Here is a 22,578-nt window from a genome sequence, read left to right as displayed (position 1 = left end):
CCGTGTTAAACATGATGAACAGATGGTTCATACAATCAGCTGCCAGGTGGTTTTTTTGAAAGGGTCTGCCCTTTTCCAAACAGTTTCTAAGGATGACTTCCCAGACGGTACTGTGTAAAAAATCATCTGGTGTGTCAGGTTACTAAATCCTGCCTCTCATTCCGCTGCCAACATGTCACAATTGATAATTAGAAATCTCACTCCCTATGTCTATCAACTGGTGTCTGTCTGGGCTCTATACTGGGTCTAGTCCTGTTCAACATGTCCATCAATGACCTGCCTTTTGTGTGGGGAAATTATATTATTTTTATTTGCGCCAATGATACAGTTATTTTTATTCATGGTAAAACCCCTGGAGAGGTCGCAATAAAGCTAACAAATGTTATTTTGAGGTCGCATCTTGGCCTAACGAATGTGCTGGAAACAGTTTGTATGTTTTTCTCCCAAAAGCCATAATGTAGATGAAGAGCAAGAGACTCTCATTTCAGGAGAGAAACTTTATGGCACGTAGAGTTGGACGATACATTAAAATTTTTCAAACGATAATCATCAGCCTTTCCATCGGCAATTGGCGATATCGTCGTCTCCCCTCCCACCTCCTCCTGTCCTCTCGGGTCTCAGCTGGGAGATGTGCGCAAACTGGGAATTCACTATGTTACACACGCTGCATACGTTCACTACATCCAATAAACAAAATAAACTCACAAAGTGTCTAGAAATTCCCTATTATCACACTTATTTTCCATTTTAAATGGAGAAATACAGCTGCACACCTTCTGAATTCAAGTTTCTCTCTTTTACCGAACTAAGACGACCATAATTGGCTTGTCTTTGTTAGTCTGTCTATTCTTCCAACAATCACCAACTCTGGTTTGGTCAAAATAAATCCTTAATTCACTGCTTGAAAAGAGTTTAAAGAGTCTGATTCTGCAGGCTGTTTTCCTCTCACTCGTCACCCAGCTCAGTGCACTCATGGTCGGCTGAGTGGGTGTGAACTGTGCCGCTGGATGAGAGCGCAGTGCAGAGCAGAGGCTGTCACTCTGCAGACTATTACATTAGCAAAATAAAATGACAAATATCACCCTAAAAATCATTCAAAAAGCAGTTAGTGATGTATTCAGCCCATTGTCGATAGACAATATATTCGTCCAATCGCCCAACCCTAATGGCACGTCTGCACCACACTTTTGAGTCATCCTTCACGCGACTGCATGCTCCCACCAGCAGCATTTCAGCAGTGGAGTGCTTCGCCTGCATGATTATGTTTACTTAGTCAGATTTTGTCGAATTACTCCTCTTTCCTTACTTTTCTGCTTCCACCATGGATAGGCAGGTTACATAGTTAAATAGTTTCTTTTCTGTCTGCCTTTATGATTGCAAGTCTGCACGGGGTCTTTTCTCTTGAAACTTTACTGTATTCTCTCTGCTTTTCCTGTGTCTGACACTTTGCCCACACAATCTGCTCTGTGCTGATTGATGCGGCATCCATCAAAAATAGATTTGGCGTGTGTTTGAAGCAGAGCGGAGGCACTGCTGTTGGAATCATAAACATTGTGTAGAATGGCCATGATCCACTCCGGCTGACATGGCGCAGCTGTAGCTTGAAGCAGCGGCACCTTCTTTAATCTAGTTGTAAAAGTTGTCTTAGAATATCTAAGAGCACATTTATTGAAACTTCAGCCTCAAAACTGACCTAAAAAAAAAAAGGTCTGTAATAAAGTTCAGTTTTGCACATTTCAGATTTACCAAAAACTTCTTATCCTGGATTTTATCAGCTCATGTTGTTTAACTGTTTTGTATATAGTTTTATTAATTATTCTGACTATTGTACATATTATTTTTTATTAAATTCTTATTTTATTTTAAATTATTATTTATTTTATTTCTAGGATGTCTAATACCATCTGAAGGAACTGCCAATGAAAACCTGTCTTTAGGGTGCATGTATGTTAGTTTGAATGTTGATTAATGCCCCTTTGCAAATAAGTAGATATTTTTAAAATTGTCTCTGTGGTGATGTTTACTTCTTGTCCTTTATGTCTTCAGGTAAGAGTACACCAGTGAGCATGTCTGGCCCAGCTGACCCTTCCAAACCATGTGACCCCTTCCAGCCATTCGGCAGTGATGCCATCGACCCATTTCAGAGTAAAAAGGGTCCGGGAGACCCATTCAGCGGCAAAGACCCTTTCGCCCCGTCCTCAGCATCAAGTAAAAGCCCTAAAGACTCTACCTCGGGTTTTGCAGACTTCAGTTCTGTAAGTTGAGATGGGTGATACTGTTAAACTTTCACTAGGCCACAGAGCTCTGCACAGACACCAGCACAGTCATTAGAGATATGCCAGAGTGACTTCAGCACAGTATAAAGTCACTGTACTGTTGAGGAAAAGAATATAGCAAAGCTCTATAAGGGTAGTAGGGGGATACAGGTGTTTTTGGGCTTGAATCTGATGACCAATTTTACAGTGACTTCATTTCCACCTGATTACATGTTAATACCAGGTAGGAATTGGGTCATTATGATTGGGTGATGATCAAAGTGGTCCTTCAACAGCACATGATGTTAACGCTGATACTGGGTATCATTAGTTAAGTCAACATAATCTGATTATGAGGTCTTACTTCTTAATATTTACACTGAGGCAAAGGTTGTGCCTTTTGTGTGATTAGGGCTGGGTAATGATATAATATGAGTGAATAATGAGTGTTTATCGATCATATTGTCACAGTATGATCATATTATGTTATCATTTTGTGGAACTCTCTTATCTGAATTAATGATTACAAACTATGATTAGACTTAAAAAAACAAGTTTTTGCTTTACGTGGATGAAGTGTTTTAGAGCACTCATTTATTTTGCATACTTTAGCCATCAATGTTAAAAAAGAAACATTGTTTTAATGCTGTTAATGTTGTGATATTGATTACAACCACATCATCCAGCCCTATGTCCAGTGCAGTAAGCTCCAACCCTGCATCCAACCCTTCACCAAGCACCACCCTCCTTAGTTACTGTTGCTACGCCTGTCAAGCTTTTCATTCTCGCACTGCACTCATGCAGTTTACAGTGATAATAGTGGCAGATTTATCATCAGAATTGTGAGAAATTGTTGAAATAAGAGGTCTTTGATTCCTAAAAGAAGTAAACAAAATCATCTTCCTATTTCTAGCTCATTTGTCAGCAAAAATGATGACTCACAAGCAGATTTCATTAGTGTTGCTGACTGATGTAAGCTAGTGCTAACTCCGTGAGTCAGGCGAGAAGTCCATTTCCAGCTGATGTTTTAATGTTTCCATCTACACATTTTAAAACAACAACTCTGTGAAAGTGTCTTAAATATGTACAGTTGCCTATCAGCTGTGTACATGATATAACGTTAATGCTAAAAGACTGAGGCTAATGCTAGCTTATATCATAGCAAACATTGGTCAAATGGTGAAATATGGCAGGCATATCTACATGATAGATGACAGAAATACTCCCATAAACATGGAAAAGAAGCACAGGGACTTCAGTAGTACAGCAGACCTTGAGATGGGTCACCCAGCCCGTCTGCGATCACCCCAGGAAGAGAGCTGGTGGTAGCTAAGCTAACCGGACTTAAACTTGAGGGACCGAGCCAGAGTGAGATGCATAGTTGTTGACCCACTTTGGTTCTGCACCAGCCCACATCTTCCTCCTCAAATCCCCCACAGAACAAATGCAGATGCAAGTTAACAGGTTTAAATGGAGGTTAAGTTACTACAGCTAGTAAGTAAGTGTTAATTAGCAGGACATGCCAACTTCCGCAGCTTATGTTTTAGCAGATATAGTTTAATCCATTCTCCACATTTGCACTCTTGTGTTTCATGGTTTTGAAAGACTACCAAATGAAAAGCCACCGTCCACCTCCTCTCAAAGCCCTGTATACACCACTTCAACCCGAAGAAAAATGCAAAGCTTGACAGGCCTGTGGCTTCCTAGTTACAGTTGCTAACCTATGGTTGGACAGTTGCTATTCTCAGGAGGGGCGTAACGAAGGGTCAGTTCTATATTTATACACATGACTGTCAAGTTAAAAGTAGTATAACAGAGTACAGGATGCTAATGAAGTGCACTGATCTACAGTATGTGTGCAATAATGAGGCAGGACAGCACACACATCTAAGGCAGCCTGTTCTCTCTCTACTTTAGATCCTCTGTGGCAGCCCATTCTAACATTATCTGTTCTCCATGTTAACAAGCTTCTCTGTTAATAACACACTGCTGCTTCACTTCCTAAAATACCCCATCACAGCTCTGACACGGGACAACTGGACATATACTGACAGAATAATGTAGTATTAAAAGTACTCTAAGTGACATGGTGCAGCTTTTCACCCTGAAGTTTTCTCCAAACTTGATGCAGGCTTTATCATGTTACTTGTATTCCCAGTTTTTCCTGAAGTAATCCTTCCATTTTATGCATTTATTTTTATCAGACACCACAGGTGGGTAGTACAGCCAGGCTTTACAACATTTTGGTGGCATCTCAGCACACTGAACTACCAACTCCATCAAAAACTACTCTGAGCGTGACTTCACCACAGTCTGTATGGAGCTGTTGGCTGTAGTTGTGGTGGTGGGCCAATCACAATCTCTAGATCTGGGTTCAAAGAGGATTCAGTGTTTGTATCATGGTGAAACCATGAGTGGTTTCCATCCTGCTTGTCACTGGATCATTTCAGTTGATGCCTTAAAAGAATCAAGTACTGATACCCAGCCTATTGTATTTCATTTCATATGTTAAGGTGATCATTTGTGGTTTTGCGGGGGAGTTAGGTGCTCAAACTATTTCTTGACGAAAAACAGTTGGGTGTAGTGACAATGCAGTTTCCTGGAGTCCTGTTGCGTTACTGAGTCATTAAGAAACAGAAGAAATGGTTTCGCCCTCTCCCTAAAACCAAAAATTGTTACCTATACATTTCTGTTTGAATAAGCAAGATCCAAAGCGTTCATCACTGAGGTTTGAAGGTGTTTTTAGATGTGGGTTGTTTTTTGTTTTTTTTACTTTGAATAGAGTCAGGTTACCAATTTACCCTTAGCTAAGCCCCACCCTCCTTAGTTACTGTTGCCTGTCAAGCTTTCTACTCTTGCACTGCACAGATGCTGTGAGAATGGTGACACACACTGATAAAGAGTGGCCAAAATATATTCCATCCTGAGTTTGACCCTCTTTTCTTAAATTGGTTAGCTGGACATGCTAATGTTCGTAGTATGTGAGAGCATGTAAAGACAGAGTTTTAACTATTCCCCTCATGTGTGCTTTACATTTTTGAGACTACAGAAAAGATGCTGCCGTCCAAAGTCATGAAACACAGAGTGTCTCTGGTCTCAGAGCCTCTTGCAGACCGCTTTAACACAGAGAGACACGCAAAGCTTGACAGGCCTGGGTTGCTCTAGTTACGATTGGTAAGCTATGATTGGACAGTTTGCTGCTTGCAGGAATGGTTTAACAAGCAGTCAGTTTCCCTCCTTCAAGTCTTTTTGCTAAACTAGGCAAGCTGTGTCCTGACTCCAGATATGTGCTTTTAACACAGACATGAGATTCCTATTTACCTTATCATCTCATTCTGAGAAAGAATTCAATTAAGCATGGTTTTCAAAATGCTGTTTTATGTCTTTAAAGATGTATTCAGCACTGGTGACTTCCAGTAACTACTCCCCATTGTTGTGAGAACAAAGACATATCATCTAAAGAAGTAAAAAAAAAAAAAGATAATTACTGGGCAGCTTTTTTATGTAGTTTCCAAAACTGTATCAAGTATCACAATAACTCTTTTTAACTGCTACAAAGTAATATGATTGGTAATGAGAGGCAAAGCAGACCTAAAATGACCCTCATTCATCTCACCACTATGACACATCATTTGAACCTACTTTAGAAACGGCAGCTTGGTAATGAAGCTTCGTAGGCTGCAGAGCAGAACAGAGTTGCATTAAAGTACAGGAAAGGGTGTGAGCCTTTACTGTACGCGGTTTGTTTGTTTTGGCAGGAAGAATATCTTCAGTTTGTCAGGGTTTCCCCGGACTTTCACAGATGCTGAGGGCTAATTATCAGCAGTGTGTTGGCATGATGCTCACAGGCTGGACAGTTAGACCTCTGAGAGGACACAGATGGACACAGAAACCTGCCATAACACATAAGCAAATAACTACAGGGACTAATCCCTCAGATCATGACTAAACACTGCATTTCACATGTCAGTCACTTTTTAGGTAGATAATCACTGGGAATAACGCTTCTGTCTGATTGGATGGCTAAGTTCAGCTGCTAGTGAGATACATCCATCTAACATGAGACACAGCAGTATCACTCCTCAACTCTCAGCTCTTGAGTCTGCCTGCCCTGTACGACATTGCTGTGTGTGTGTGTGTGTGTGTGTGTGTGTGTGTGTGTGTGTGTGTGTGTGTGTGTGTGTGTGTGTGTGCTTAGTTGTTAGTGGTTGATTCTTGCTTTAGATCTATCTGCTCTCTGTTCTTCCTCTGCATGTCTTCATCTTACAGTGTTATTGTAGTTTTTCTGTTTGTCCCCGCTCTCAATCATCCTTCCACATTCTGCAACCTAACATAACTGCTAAGAGCAAAGCATCAGATACACACTGACTGCTCTACTGGGTATAAAACTGTAACTTCCATAAGTCATTATTTATGGCAGTTTAATTAAAAAAGACACTCCTTGGTTCATATAGAACCTCTTTAGACTGTTTAGTGTAGAGCTGCAACTAGGGCAAAACAATTTATCAAAATTTTGTTGAAATCACAGCATGGCAGTATGTGTTAATTGCAAAATGTGTGATAAAATTAATATCGTCATGCTGCAGAAATGTCCTGGCCTACACATCATTTTTTCACAGACTTAAGAAAACATCTTTGTTTTGTACAGAACCTTGCAAAAACCACAACATAATGATATGTTTTACATGAAAATGACAATGACGACATAAAAATTAGCATTCCTTCTAATATCGCAGGTCGTGTTGCTATTGCAATATCTAATTGCAATAGCGACTCGTTTTGTCCACAACTCAAAGATATTCAGTTTACTGTCAGAAAGGAATAAAGAAAGCAGAAAATATTCACATTTAAGAAGCTGGAATCAGAGAATTTGGATTATTTTCTTTAAAAAATTACTCAGACCAATTAACAGTTCTTCAGTGGGCAGATTTCCAAGGATTCCTCATTTGTGTGTAAACTGTTGATTCATACTGCAGTGTGATGATATCATAAAGCTTTATTTCTCTCTCTGCATGTCACATCTGTTGTTGCTGCTCTTTCCTTTAGTTCTCTTTGTTGTTTGTGTCCACTTGAAGGGACTCACTGACAGCTCTGTCTCACCACAGTCCCCCCTGTCTCACCTCTTGCAATTACCGGCATCAAGTATCTACTTTATCTTCAGTAGCTTGTTCACATTGTAAGAATCCATCATTTACTTTGATTAACACTAACCAGCCTGTACTTTGAAGCTGGTAAAATCACTTGGTATTCATAAAAGTACTAACAAGTAGCTTAAGACAAATGCTTAGAGATGTTTCAAAGAGGACTGGACAGAAACTGGACAGGTGTCCCTTCACAGTGTCTGTGTGCTATGCTGTGGTGTGATGTCCTGTAAACTAGCTTAGATCCACTGAGTTTAGGGATTCTGGCTTATAACATTTCTGTTCTGTAATCCACCTCTCTGACAGGACCTGACAAAGTCAAGGTAAGAGATTAAACACAATAAAATTCACATAAAATGAGCATTTGGCAATGTTATCAAAATGATGTTAGTTAATGACCATGGAAGCAGTGCATTTCAGACGTATGTTGAAGCATTTGTTTTGATACATCATGTGTTGCTGAAAAAGAAACTGACCTTTACTGTGTGGATTATGAAAAAAAGTGAGTTGTTATTTCATTCACATTATCAGTCTGTCAACAAAAAGCTCCATCTCTAACATGAAAGCAGGACACATGTTGCGTTTGCTTTTCCAGCAGGGTTCTTGTGGGTGCTGGAAATTCTTGAAAATGCTTGAATTTTAATGTAGTGTTTTCAAGGTTTGAAAAGTGCTTGGATAACTGGATAAACTGCTTGAAACTGCTTAAAAATCTTATTGCAGTACTTCCAAAATCAATTGCTCTCTTTTTAGTTTAACAATAAAAACGAAAGAGTTGACAAAACTCAAAGTTTCAAGGAATCTTACTGCAGTAGATTTTTGGGGTTAAACTCAGCTCACTCTTAGGTTTTGACAAAGTTTTACAACTGCTACTTTTTTGAGATAGTTCACCTTTCCTCTTTATCTAAACTTAAAACTTTGAGTTTTTGAAACCCCAAAACTGTATTTCAAAACTGACTAAATATACTCATTGAAGTTAAAGCAATTAATGATTAATAGTTTCATACTTTCATTTTATTTCAGGCCCTGAAATAATGATTAATAAGGTTCAGAGCTCATTGTGAACAGTTTTTGAAAACTCAAAGATTCAAGTTTATCTGAAGAAGAAATGTTCAGTATCTCAACTAAAGATTATAAGTCAGCAAAACTTTTTTCAGTTTATTTAAAAACTTAAAGAGTCTGAATTGGCCTCAGTGAAGAAATAAGATAAGTCAGAATCTACACAGTAGAATATTTTCAGCACTTTAACTTGATGTCAGGCAGCTTTTTCTGTTGACAGACCATGGTTATATAAGTTAAATATCACTCTCTCCAAAGCAACCAAACTCCATTGGCAAAATCAGTCATTTTCCTTACAGAACACAGGAGTTTCTGGTCTGCTGCTGCCTCGATCTGTTAGTTTGTTTGTGTTATTGTGTGACTTTGTTGTTTTTAAAGGTTTAATTTGGATTCATTGAAGTCATAATAACAAACAGAGGCACCCAGCAACTTCGTATTCTGCAAGGTAAAATTACTGTTTTTGCCAATGGAGTCTGGTTGCATTCGAGAGAGTTATATTTGACTTATGTTATGGCGTTTTCCCTTAGACCTAGGCAATAAAACAAGAGTGATATCAATCAGAAATAGAAATGTTGTCAATAGCAATAAGAAAGTAGTTTACATTTAATGCATTGAAGTCAAACTATCAGAGATTTTATCAAACCCCCATGAAAGCACAAAATGACTATGTCCTTGCCCATAGACGGCATGTCAGTGATGCCCTTGATGATGGCACGTGCTTCAAATGTCACTCAAACAGCATGTCTTTTAACAGACAAACCCCATGTGTGCTCCTGCCCTGGCTCATAAACAGCCAATCATATTGGTGTGTTGTTCAGTGGCCCAATCAACATGTGAGAAACTGCTTGAGTGAGACAGCAGCGTGCAAGATGAGTGCAGATTAAAAAAAGCTCGCCAGTGCAACAGGTTTTTGGGGGATTTTTAAAGTTAGATAACAGGTGACTCTTAAAGAATGAAACTAACAAAATAATAAGTGCAATGCAACAACACTTCTGTGTTAAATACTTTCAATTTTACTTCTAATTCTCAGGAAGGAATACAGAATAATTTGTCTCTCTAGCATGACCTTGCATAAATCTCTGGATTTGTATTTTTGTGTGGACACCTATCAGACCAGCGTTGTGTGTAAACTGCAAGAACAGCTTCCTGACATGATAGATAATTGTACATATCTACCCTTATGAAACTTCACTATCATGATAGACTTATCAGATATATCACTCAGACCTAGTTCCCGTCAGAAAAGGGCTGTCTGACCGAAAGGTAAAGTGCTGAAAGTGTTCTAAATATAGCGTACACTTAAACTGATAGAGTTTTTTTTAATTATTATTTTTTTAGGTGGGGCCTATGTTAAAAAATCTGACAAGACAGTGATACTCAACTTGCAACCCAGGGGCCAAATGTGGCCCCCAGTAGGGCCCTGGGTGGCCCTCCAACCATTCTCATTATCACAATGAAAATAAATCAGTTCACACTTTTTCCAGGAAGGAGGGACAGATATGCCAGTTTTGTGTGATGGTGTAATTGAGGCTGTTGGCAACAAAGGGCTGATCTGTGTGGTGACCTTTCAGGCTGTGCAAAGTGCAGAAGGATCAGACCATGAGCTTGAGGAAGAACTACAGAATAATTCTGATCCCATAAATTAGTATTAGTAAAAGCTTAAATATGCTGTTCATTCTGTGCGTGGTAGGAGCAGTTTATGTTCATGGTTAATCATGGTTAAATTTCAGTGATTGATGATGGAATAATTTCCAGCTATCTAATGTTGTATAAACTCTTTCATATTAGGGCTGCACATTAATCGCAATAAAATTGCAGTATTGTCAAATACAGTATCCACATCACAGAGACAGAACCAAAACACATTTTTTTGAAAAAGGAAAAATGTGTGAGAAAACAGCGTTATAATGAGGTACTGTAGTGCTACAAAGATGAGCTGGTCTAAAAATCTTGTTCTCCAGGTGAAAGAAAACATGTTTGTTTGCTTCAGACCTCAATAAATATCACATCATCATGATTTATTTATTTTTCCCAGTGAACGAGAAAATTGTAAAGCAAACTGATTTCCGCTAATCATATTGCAGTATCCGTCAAAATAATCTTTTACCAAATCATGCAGCCCTATTTCAAATGTTACCAGAGCACTTACAACCAAAATACAGTTGCACTTATTAAACACAGTTAAATATCAGATTGGTCTGTTGATCCTTGAGGTTAACTTGCTCCTGGTCTACTGTCATTTTGCAAAAGTGGCCCCCTGGCAAAGCAAGTTGAATATCCCTGTAATAAGACATCATTTTAGATAGATAAAACCTGTAGTGAGACAGATTTCATGTCTGATAGGCGAGCTTTTTCTCTGTCTCTCTCTCTGCAGTTCGGGAATGAGGCTCAGCAGTTGGAGTGGGCGAAGCGAGAGAGCGAGCGAGCAGAGCGTGAGCGGCTGAAGAGGCTCAGACAGCAGGAGCAGGAGGACCTGGAGCTGGCCATCGCCCTCAGCAAGGCTGAGATGTCCAACGCGTGACCTGGAACCCTCCTGAACACACACACACATACATATATATACACATGCACACACAGCCGGTAGACAGGCTAACATGACTGACATCGAAATATTCGCACACACAAAGCACATCACTGGACTAACAACACACACAGAACCTGCACCTCTGCCATGTACATTCCCCCAAACTCTGTCTGACCGCTGAATCTGCATTAAAAACACGAGAGAGCAGAGCTGAGGGCCGAGAACTCATCACTGCAAAACTCACCTGACCGAGAACTGAAGGAGAGGAGGAAGAGGAGGAGGAGGAGGCTTGAGGGACTGATGGAAACAAACGGATGCACTGTGTATATGCACTATAGTGGCTGGACAGTAATGTGATGGATCTGAGCATTACTGATGGAACACCTCGACAGTTTGAATTTCAGTGTTGTTTTTCTCATAGTGTGGGGAAACAGGCCATACTGACTTGCTAACAAAACTGCAGGCTGTTTTCTTCAGTTCTAACAAGCAGTAGTGAAGAGAACTAACACCACAATTCAAACTGCCGAGGTCTTTCTTAAAAGGGATTATTTTCCTCATATATATAGGGCTGACATAGACGTATCACTGATGGTATGAACTGTGTCAGTTAGTATTTAGTGTTGAGTTGTTTTTCTGGTACAGACTGAGGTGTTAAATAAGTATTTGTTTATAGAGAAGACTGGATTGAATTTTATTTTATTTTTGAAGGAAATCCTGTCACTAACCCCAGACTGAGATAAGAAGTGAGAAGGTCCACATTAGCTGTGTGTTTTTTCACTTCTGCTGGAGGCTGACTGTTTCCCTCTGCTATGTGTGAAGAAGATGCTGGATGTACAGAACTGAAACTAATATTGATCCTGTCATCTGATTCTGGGTGAGTCGAAGCTCATTTCCCCAATTTATGAGTTTTAATTTTATAGCAGCATGCTACCATGAGTTTACAGACTCTGAACTGAAGTGCAGATGAGGCTGGATTATCACCCAGGCAACACTGGAATCCTCCAGGTTCACTGTCCTGGCCCTTAGTTTGTGTTAACTTATTTAATTTCATATTTCTGTGGGAATATGCTGTGCACCAAAGAAACACAATGTAAACTGAAATCATAAGGGCCTTAAAGTGCTACTTGCATTATTACCTATTTGTGAGGTCCTGTGCGGTACATTAGTGGAGTTTTATCAGGTATATAGTCAAGGTTAGGGACCGAGATCAGTCAAAGCAGGTCACATGCACGCGCGTATTTCACTTTAATTGGAAACACTTTCAATATGAAAAAACATTTCATGGTTCCAGCCTCACGAACAGAAAGATTTTATGCTTTTCCTTGTAATTGCATAAATAATTTTAATTTATATCTGAATTTGGATATCTGTTGATACTGGAGCTCTTTTTTCTTTATTAATATCAGTATTATTATTGGTATTATGCATACTTTACATGAGGCTGAAACTGAACTTCACATTAGTGGTGAAAAGTTCTGTGTTCATGTCTGCTGATGGACTGTTTCTGTTCACATCCAGTCAGTTTTCGCCATATGTGAAGCTTGTTTAGTGCTCATGGCGTCCTTTAACCACTGTCGGGTGCTGTAGGATTCAAGCTTGTGAGCTTCACTTGTGCTGCACATACTAGTGGTGAGAGACGCCCTCATTTGCTTATTTTCCCGATGATGCATTGCTGAGAGTTTGCAATTTTCTTTTGAAAAATGCAGATGTTACTTTTTGTTGGTGTTTTTTATGTACAGTTATTACTTAACTGTTAGTGTTTGTTCACAGAACGGTGGTTTATGTAGAGAATTTGTGACTTTTTAGTTGACACTGTGAGTCGGGTCTATTACATTTCACCACGTTTGCAGAGGCAAGTAGGGATTATTACTTCCAGTGTGTTTCAGATGCTTGAAAGTAATTATAGGATGACTGTAAGTGACATGTTGTTATAATAATTGGAGCAATGCATGGGGCAACTGTGCAAGTGAAGTCCGTGTAGGAATTGATTAGCAAAATTGAAAATTTTGTTTTTTAATTTTTCCTTAAGAATAATTATTTTGGAACTGGTTCCAGTGGAAATGTATTTTAGACACCAGCTGTCAGCTGTCAGACAATCTTTTCTGTCAGTAATACACCATTACATAAGCTAAATCTCTCTCACTTCAAACCAACCAGACTCCTTTAGCAATTTTACTTCACAGAACATGGGAATTGCTCGTCCATTGCTGCCTTGATCTGTTAGTTTGTTTGTGTTTTTGTGTGACTTCTGTGTTTTCAAGAATCATTTTGGATTCACCAAAGTCACACAAGACCACAACCTAACTAACCGATCAAGGCAGCAGTGGTCCAGCAACTCCTATGTTCAGTGAGGTAAAAGTGCTGTTTTTTTCAAAGGAGTCTTGTTGAGCGAGTGTGAGCAATATTCTGCTTATGTAAGGCGGTTTCCTGCCAGAAAAGGCTGTCTGACAGCGAGGTCAAGCAGTGAAAATATTCTTAAATATAGTGTGAACTGTTTTAAATGTATTGTCTCTGAACCCAGGCTGAGAAAACTCCAGTGATGTCATTATGTTACGATCAGGGGTCATTTTCAAAGACATCATACAACTTCCCAGCTCCTTTTTACAGGCTCAGTAGTACTGACCATGAGATGTAAACTGATCGTTACATGCAACTTTAAGGCCTTTATTATTTGTTCATATTGTGTTTTCATTGTGCATATTCTTGAATAAACGTGTACGTAATAAAGTTACCACAAACTAGAGAGCGGGAGAATCAGTAAGGGCCTGTTTTTTGCCCTGAGGAACAGGTTAGTCTGGTCCAGAGTGTCTGTTTTTCACTTTCAAGTTTGAGGAGAGATACTCCCCTCCTCTGACTCTGTCGCTCCTCATGTGAGACAAAGAAAACTTTTCACCAACAGCAGTGGAGTATGTTCACATTTTAGTCCTGTCGCATCACAAGAAAGGAACGAGCAACTACCCTTCAACTGTGTTAAAAAAAAGAGAGAGATAAAGATCTGTGATGCTGGATCCCTCTGATGTGACAAGACCCTGACAGTTTGAGATGTGAACACTTCCTGTGGAGTGACAGTAACAAAGTGTACAGATACAGTATATTTTCTTTGTCCATGAGTGTGAGATTGTGCTGTGAGACGAGCTGCAGCACTGTCCGGTGTACATAGATAACAAGAGCTAACTATGCCTCTTCTCGACAGCTCTGCTCTGATCCCGATGCTGTGATGTCACACCACACCCAACAAGTGAAAGGCAAGATGAGGGAATTCATTTTTCTACATGTGACCTTGGTTTCTTTTTAGAGAGCGAGGATTTTAACACCGTTTTTATTTCACGAGCTGATTATTTTATTATTCTGACATGTTTTTGTTTTAAAAGAACATCCAGGCGGATGTTGTGTGTTTTGTGCTATAATTTGTAGTTGAGTTTGAGTCACTCCAGTGCTCCACAGACCAGGAGACACAGGCTGCAGTGTCCGGAAAGGTTTGAAACTGGCTGAAATCAGGTGTCATTAGGCTGGAAATAGTGTCATAGTCTGATGTTCCAACATTGACTGAACCACTCACCCTGTTTCTTATGAGTTGTCCCTTTTACTTGAAGTTGTGACTGATGTTTGAATGAGACAGACTGAAGTCATTTTCATCTGGACTCAAAAACAGACCAGATTCTGCTGAACTCATTCGCTCAGAGCCCCTCTGTTGTAGTTTCACACATCATGTTGTGTTTTATATATGTGAGTGTGTATTCAGTGTGTCCATGACCAGTCATATGCTTCAGTCAGTGTTTTGCCACGTGCATGCCCTGCAGTTGAATTCTGCTCAGAGCACATATATATGTTCTCCTAAACGTTACTTTAAAGGATAAGTTTCTCATTTTCCTTTACCATAACCTGGAAATCATGGAGAGAAAGACGTTGTACACTTGGCTTAGTGAGAGCAAAGCTTATTGACATTGGTAGTGTATTATTATTATTATTATTATTATTATTATTATTATTATTATTATTATTATTATTATTATTGTTGTTGAGACCAATTGGAACCACTAGCAGTACTTCGGTCTCATGACTGTCACACCATGTAATACAGTGCTGGATGTCCTCTGATGGAACTGCTCATTCATTTTGTTACAGTGAGAATTTTGAAAATACAACCTCTAAGGCAGAAATGCAGGTATAACAGAACAAAAACATTTTGTTCAGTTAAAGAAGAAGCAGACACACCTGCCAGGAACCATGAATAAAAGTGACCCAACCTGCACCCGTGAATAAACACACTTGTTTTCTTAACAGCACCTGTGCTCCTGCATATAGTCATAGTGATGACAAGCCTAGCTTGTGGCTATCAAAAGCTGATTATTTTTTTAAACTTTTTACAAGCATCAAAGCATCTGACAATGTTAGTCTCATGGTCTTTGAGTGCAACAAAATCCACCCAACTTGGCCTTCAACAATGTATTGTCCATAATTTCGTATCCTGGCTAGTTTTCCCTTTATCTTCTCAGTTTTAGCCAGCAGCTAGCCTGCATTGATGTCACATCAAACAGTGACATGCCTGATTAGGCTTGATATTACTTTATTAGAGAATATAAATGTTAAAAATACTCGTTGTTACCCGTGCCCACACCAGTTAATTTATATAACTATATTTTTTTACCCGTTAGGCAGTGTCACCACTCAGGTACCTGCAGATACCTGACCCAGTGCAGAACTCAAATGAAAGACATTACGACTGTTACTCACAATTTCATCTGGTGCAATTGGTTGCCTGGGACTGCGACTAAAGACCACCAGAAAAATGCGCCGTGTAGTGCAGTAGATCTTGGTGTGATCACCCACTTCCACTGCTGTTACGGTTTTCCTCTTGTATGTGTCGTAGAGGCAGTTAGGCACTCCAAGGGGTGCAACAACCCCACTTTGGGAAACCCTGAATTGGATTCCCATTTTAGTCAGTAGTCTTTCTGTAATAAAGCTTCCAACCACCAGTGGCAGCACTGAGTGCACTGCTGCTGATTTAAGATTCCTGTTTTTAAGCATTGATGAACTGGTGTGTCACAATTAGATTTGATTATACATTGTTTGCATTGATGTCCAAGGACATACACCTGCCTGATTTGTTGTCAATGTCTCAAAAGCCCACAGTCAAGAGGTTATATTTTCAACATTCTTCCCATGACAAATTTTACAAATGCCTTTTTTTTACAGAAGCGTCCATCAGATATCCAACCAGCTTGCATCTTGGGTGAAACTCCAGAACAAAGAAAACATTTTGAGTCCTATAATTGCACAAGCATAATGTGATAGAAAATAATTAGTAGCTACTCAGACAATATGTAATTTTACTTTTGGTGTTGGCTCACAGCAGTATCTGGGGAAGGCTTTGCACTGACTGGTACGACACAATGACCTCATGTTATTTAGTGTTACATTTGCTTACCATGATGGTAATGAGAAGGTCAATACTGAATATCGAACAACATTTTTCCCCCAATCATTATACACGTGTGGAACTGCCTTTGTGGGGGTAAAAATGATACAAATCCATGTAATGTGAATTTACCCAAATTGGACAGAAATGCTGATGTGCAGCCGCTGATTCTGGCAGATAGAAATGTGAACTGCCTCTCCCTGCCATTTTTTGTCTTGTTTACATATCATGAATCTTTACTTTGCTGTAGCTGTTACAGACTGCGAACCTGTTGGGGAGCAGTGTCTCTGGTGTGAGCTGCTCTAAGCTGTACATGGCTAACACATCCATCTACCTCTGAGCCAGTAAAAGCATTCTGAATCTCTGCCTTGCTCCTGTCACACTGAGGTGAACATTTTTTTCCTTCCCCAACCCAACCAAAGGGTGTTGTTAGCTGTCAGCGAACAAGCTAGCTTGATGTCAGCTGTTACTCTTTAGTTTTGATGAGGAATGCCAACGCTTCTTGATACTTTGCTGACAAGGTATTTGAAGTTATATGAGATGCCACTTAAAGTATATTATATAATTTATTTCAGCTAATCCCATGAAAAGACCAAAACCAACACCAATGTTTGATAAAGTAACAGCTGTTTTTACAGATCATTTTTATGCGACACTGTAAAAAAACAAAACGTAACTCCATGTTGAGTTGTTCATTGTGTTGAAGCAAAATGAAACAAACAAAGTGAATAAAGGGGCTAGTTACATCCAATGACTGAAAATGTACATGTACCTCCCACAGTACAAAAATGAAGACAAAATTTCAATATGAGCACTGCCAACTTGCACTGGTGAACTAGAGTGTGCGCAGTAGAGACCAGTGTTGGAGACGGTATGCGGTGCCTACACAGCCAGCTCACTCAATCACAAGCAGAGCTCAGCTGTGAATATATGGCATAAAACCTTGTTTTTATGTCATTAACTAATTAATTAAACTCAAACAGATGAGAGAATCAACACTTGAACAATCAGCATGATTCAAACTACCTAAAATGACAGAAACCATCTTTAGGAAAAAAATTATTTGATCTGTACTGCAGCCGGCCACCAGAGGATGACCGAGATGCTTTGGCATCACTTTGAGGGAGCTGTGATCTGGACCACCGCTAATATTTGTCGTTGGTTATATCCAAAAACAGCTGGGCATTATCGATGTTAGTGTTACATTAATGCTAACATTAACATTACATCACATGTCGTACTGCTAACTGTCAGCAAACAAGCTAAGTTGTTTCCAGCTGTTAACATTTAGTTTAATATTGAATGCCATTGCTAACAAACTCATTTCAAGGTAATAAAAACACCTCAACTCATTCACGATGTGACAGGCGTCTTGTGCAGCAAAAAGAAATTTGTGTGTGTTTTAATGGCTCAGCTTCATTTTGAAAGCAAACCCTTTCTGAGACATGGAAACAGAACTGTGTCATGTAGAGCAGATCTGAGTGTCACAGGCTGCAGCAGGACTTGACCTGCAGTAGGAGGACGTTTGGGCCACTCGTGATATTATCACACAGTGTAAATAGCAACGTCCAGGCAGCAGAGGGCTTCTCACAGAAATAGTCCAGGCATTTTACCCAAAAGTTTGGGTCACCCTCACACAAATTGCAACAAAAACAAACTAAATGGATTTTGTGCCCGCAGTATGTTCTGAATGAGAGGAAAAAAAGTGTTAAGGAGTTGAGTTATATGAAGAGGAAGTTTTGAAAATTGCCTAAATACAAGTCTACCCAAAATGTCAAAGAAATGGATGAATCTCACACAAACTACAACAGAAGATCTTACAAATGTTTATCACTCATGAAAATCTCCTTTATAACATAAAAAGTTCTAAGAGATCAAAGTGTTTTTAACCACACCCTGGTCAGGACTGACTTGGCCGGGGTGATTAAAATGCCAAATCTGGAAGTAAATCTGGCAACTCATCACTCATGTAGTAAAAAGAATTAGATTATTAATCATAAAAGTAATTCTGTATACAAAATAGCAGAAAAGGCTGTTTTCAGCCTCTCAAATATGGTGATTCCCCACTGAATATCTATGGTTTTTAGACAAATCAAGACATTTAAAGACATCATCCTGGACTTTTTAAACCATTTTCTGACATTTTATAGATGTTCCAGCCCCGATAGTCTTTGATATTTTATAACAGCTAGTACAGCGATTTCTCCCACTTGTTTCCTAAAGTAATCAGTTTAATCAACATCATTATTAGCCTATTGGCACATTTGTATGCAGACCAACAGAAATTGGCACTAATCCATATAAATGCTGGCATTGATTAACATAACTTTAAAAAAAAAAAAATGATGTAAATATCACCTAAATAGCCTTTAATTTTTAATTCTGATGCATAACTGCCAAATTGGCACCTCAAAGTTTTTTGAGGAATACCTGGAATATGAAATGATACAGTTTTCATTACAAACATTGTAATGAGTTGTGACCCACTTATGCATCTAAGAGTTAAGAATTTCTTTTTGCATGTACTGTATGTAACTCCATGACTCATTTAAACCACAGTTTCTGGTTGATTGTGGACAACACTGAACCCTTGATTTATGCAGACTTGCTGTCTCGTGTCCACACAATTATTTTAACATGGCAGTGGGAAATCATGGCCTTACCGAGTTCAGTGTTTCTCCAACTTGGATTTCCTTAGACTTTTGTTATAAATGACATATTTATGAGACTAGAAGAGTTGAAAGAGTTTCTGGTGCTGTTTGTGTGAGGTCATGTTGTGTAATGCCTGTATTAAAGATGTAGCCTGTGAAAAGCCAAATGCGTCACAAAGTACATCCCAGACACACAACTCTAATGGTGATACAGCACCAGAGTTTGGGTGCTGTTAGCCAAAGAGTTCTTTTTCTGAAATCCCTTTTTCTTTTAACAAAATCAGTTGTGAAATGTAAAAAGTGTGTAAAAGAATAAGTGAGTCTAAAATTAGTAAGTTGAAATCAAGAACTGAACAAAATGTTGATCCAGATCTTTGATCAACAGATCAAAAATTTGGATCAACATTTTGTTCAGTACCAAACAGTATTAACCCTTGACATCCAGCCTGATTTGTGACCCTCCATCTGTTCTCCATGTGTCTCTGCCCCCCCCCCACCCGCCCGTCTGTCCTGTACAGCTTAGAGTGGTGAACTCCAAACTGGTACCATCATTCATACTGTATTTGTCACCTGATATCTCCATTGTGCAATAGAAAATGTTTTTTTATGTTGTTTTGTGTATCCTGTGAAAGCAGTGTGATGTTTTTGATATGTAGCGTATGTTTTTAATATGATTATTTATGCACCCACAACCACCCGCTCCTCTGTCTCCACTTCGTAGATGCTTTGATTTCATTCCACTAGCGCGAGAATCGACAAACCTCGCATTCCAAAATGCTTCTTTAAAATCGATTTCAGGGAAAGAGAATGGTCAGACAATGTTATTTGGCTGTTAAAGAAGAAATCTTTATAGGGTTACAGCTGAAAAATATCCAGATTTGATCAGTTTTATTAATTTTCTTTCCCAGTTTGGTGGATATTTCATTTGCCTTTGACTTCAGTCTTTACTGACATGCTGATGCTTAACAGTAAGCAGCCAAATCTGATTTTGGGGGGACTTGTTTCATTCTTTGTTCACTTTACTCTCTTCTTCTCTGAAGCTTGCAGGGTTCTTTCTTTTCCACCTCCAACTGCCCTTCCTCCCATGTAGGCGAAATTATCCGAGCTGTCTTTATTAAGATGCATACGATGTGTATACAGTCTGTATAGTATCATGTCTGTTATATTTGTCCTATAAAAAGTGAAGACGAAGAAGAAAAAGTAAACTTGATAAGGAACCATTTGGAGGATTGCTGACCGTTACTCTAATAGCTGCGGAGAGAGCAGACGCTGGTTTATTTTAACAGTGATCCTCTCTACATGGTCTGTACTGTTTACTAGAATAAACATTTCATTTCAATGACCACTGACTGCTGCTTCATTTGTTCCTGAGTTTGAACACAAAAACACCAATTTATCAGCTTTACTTATCACATGCAGCCATACAAGTATACAGTGTAATAACTAGTGAAATAACTTCTGCATTTAACCCTGATTAGGAGCAGGCCAGGGGTAATGGATTACATGTAACAGGATTACATAATCTGGATACAGGCAAAGGGAACTTTTTCATTACAGCTGCAAATTAAAAAGACGTAATCAACTTAGATACATTTAGTAAAAATGGGGATTTTAGTAGGATTCCATTTTTAAGGAACGATATACTACCATCACAATCAATCAATCAATGAACCTGAAACAATTTATCTGTTATAACATAAAATCCAAGTTCTCTGATTTCAGTTTCTTAAATGAAAATATTTTCTGGTTTCTTTACTCCTCTCTTGATGTTTGAAGCAGGACAAAAAAATGACAGAAAAAAAAAAGATGTAACAAAAAATGCCAATGCCAATTTACTCAAGTTGATGTGGGAGAGACAGTTTATTTTGTACTCTTTACTGAGAATTAAAAGCAAAATTGAAAGTATTCAACATAAAAATAATCCGTAATTGATTATGGATTCTTAAATTAATGTAACTATCTTGATAATCAATAAATGTTTGAATTTTTTAAGAAAAAGATCCAGGTCCAGATTCTCTGCTTTCAGCTTCTTAAATGTGAATATTTTCTGGTTTCTTTACTCCTCTCTGACAGTAAACTGAATATCTTTGAGTTGTGGACAAAACAAGACATTTGAGGACGTCATCTTGAGCTTTGATAACATTTTTCACCATGCTCTGACATTTGATGGACCAAACATTCATTCATTTGCTGTAACCGCTTATTCCGTAAGGGTCGCGGGGCTGCTGGAGTCTAGAGAGGCGAGGTTCACCCTGGACAAGTCGCCAGTTCATCACAGGGCTGACACATAGACAGACAACCACTCACACTCACATTCATATCTACGGGCAATTTAGAGTCACCAATTAACCTAACATGCATGTCTTTGGACTTTGGACTGTGGGAGGAAGCCGGAGAACCCGGAGAGAACCCACACAGACACAGGGAGAACATGCAAACTCCACACAGAAAGGCCCTGACCCAGCAAGCCGGGGGATCGAACTCAGGACCTTCTTGCTGTGAGGTGGCAGTGCTGACCACTGCATCACTGTGCCGCCCGTGGACCAAACAACTAATCAATTAATTGATAAAATAATCATCTGATTAACCGATGATGATGAAAATAATGGTTAATTTCAGCCCTAAAAACACTCTATTAGGCTAAATAGTTTCACTGTATTTTATTCTGAGCTAATCCAATAGTAACAGATTAATCAAGTTACATTATTTTAATATTGTGATACTTGGATTACGTTTCTGACTACATTTTTTAACAGATAATAACTTAAAATTAACTGTATTGGGATACATTTTTAAAGTAACCCTCCCAACCCTGGTCATTGATGAGTACAGTGTTAGTTCATAGCCAGTAGACATGACTGACAAAACAAGAATAACAGCTACTTCGTTATAACCCAGAATTATGCCATAACCGACCATTGTGCTCTTATTTTCCATGTTCTCTGGCAGAGTGTGAAGCAGACGAGGCCACAGCCTGCAGTAACAGCCCGTCTCTCCCAGACAGCCACGCTGTGCAGTGAATTACACTCAGCTACATTTCAAGGATACAGCTGTGCAGTGTGAAATGAACGCTGTGCAAACATAGCGGCCATTTCTGGACATATTAGCTGAAACCCGAGCAATGTGCTATGTTAGCGAATGCTAACTGTCTCCGTATGGAATAACAGGAAATTCCTCGCTAGGTTTGTGTTTACCCTATGGTAATGGAGAGGAGGAAATGAAAAGCCTATTGGCTTTTAACTGGGAATGTGGGTCAGAGAGAAGTGGAGGAGAGACGCTGGTTTGCCCTCACAATAGTTCACTGTCTGTCTTCTCATTCTGTCCTCTGAGCAGTGTGCTGTCACTCTCAGCCTCATCAGCACTGCTGCACTGCTCAACCTGAAACACACTCTGTAGAGGGAATTCTTAGAAGATGGTGTGATATCCCTGAGTGCCAGAGGAGCACAAATATACACACACATGTTGGAAAAAAATGGCAGCTACAGACAAACTGCTGGTCTGTGTTGTCTGTATTTGTGCGAGTTAACTTTGT

The 22,578-nt window shown here is 39.2% G+C and overlaps 1 protein-coding gene across 3 annotated transcripts in view; it reads left to right on the top strand.

The window, feature by feature from the left end:
- Positions 1-11,850, top strand: part of LOC146323456 (epidermal growth factor receptor substrate 15-like 1) — a 66,306-nt gene extending 54,456 nt beyond the window's left edge. For 2 of the 3 annotated variants that reach the window (XM_084722430.1, XM_084722426.1), the window contains 2 exons: positions 2,047-2,255; positions 10,827-11,850. In XM_084722430.1, coding sequence (XP_084578556.1) covers positions 2,047-2,255; positions 10,827-10,973 — 356 coding nt within the window. In that variant the 3' untranslated portion in view covers positions 10,974-11,850. Of the gene's footprint in view, positions 1-2,046; positions 2,256-7,702; positions 7,720-10,826 lie in introns of all 3 variants that reach the window. The other variant, XM_084722427.1, reaches the window with a different exon arrangement.
- Positions 11,851-22,578: the final 10,728 nt, after the last annotated feature.

Source organism: Lutjanus erythropterus, chromosome 7, assembly GCF_056507025.1.
Source record: "Lutjanus erythropterus isolate fLutEry1 chromosome 7, fLutEry1.hap2, whole genome shotgun sequence".
NCBI lineage: Eukaryota > Metazoa > Chordata > Actinopteri > Lutjaniformes > Lutjanidae > Lutjanus > Lutjanus erythropterus.
This window is presented reverse-complemented; position numbering and strand designations above follow the sequence as displayed.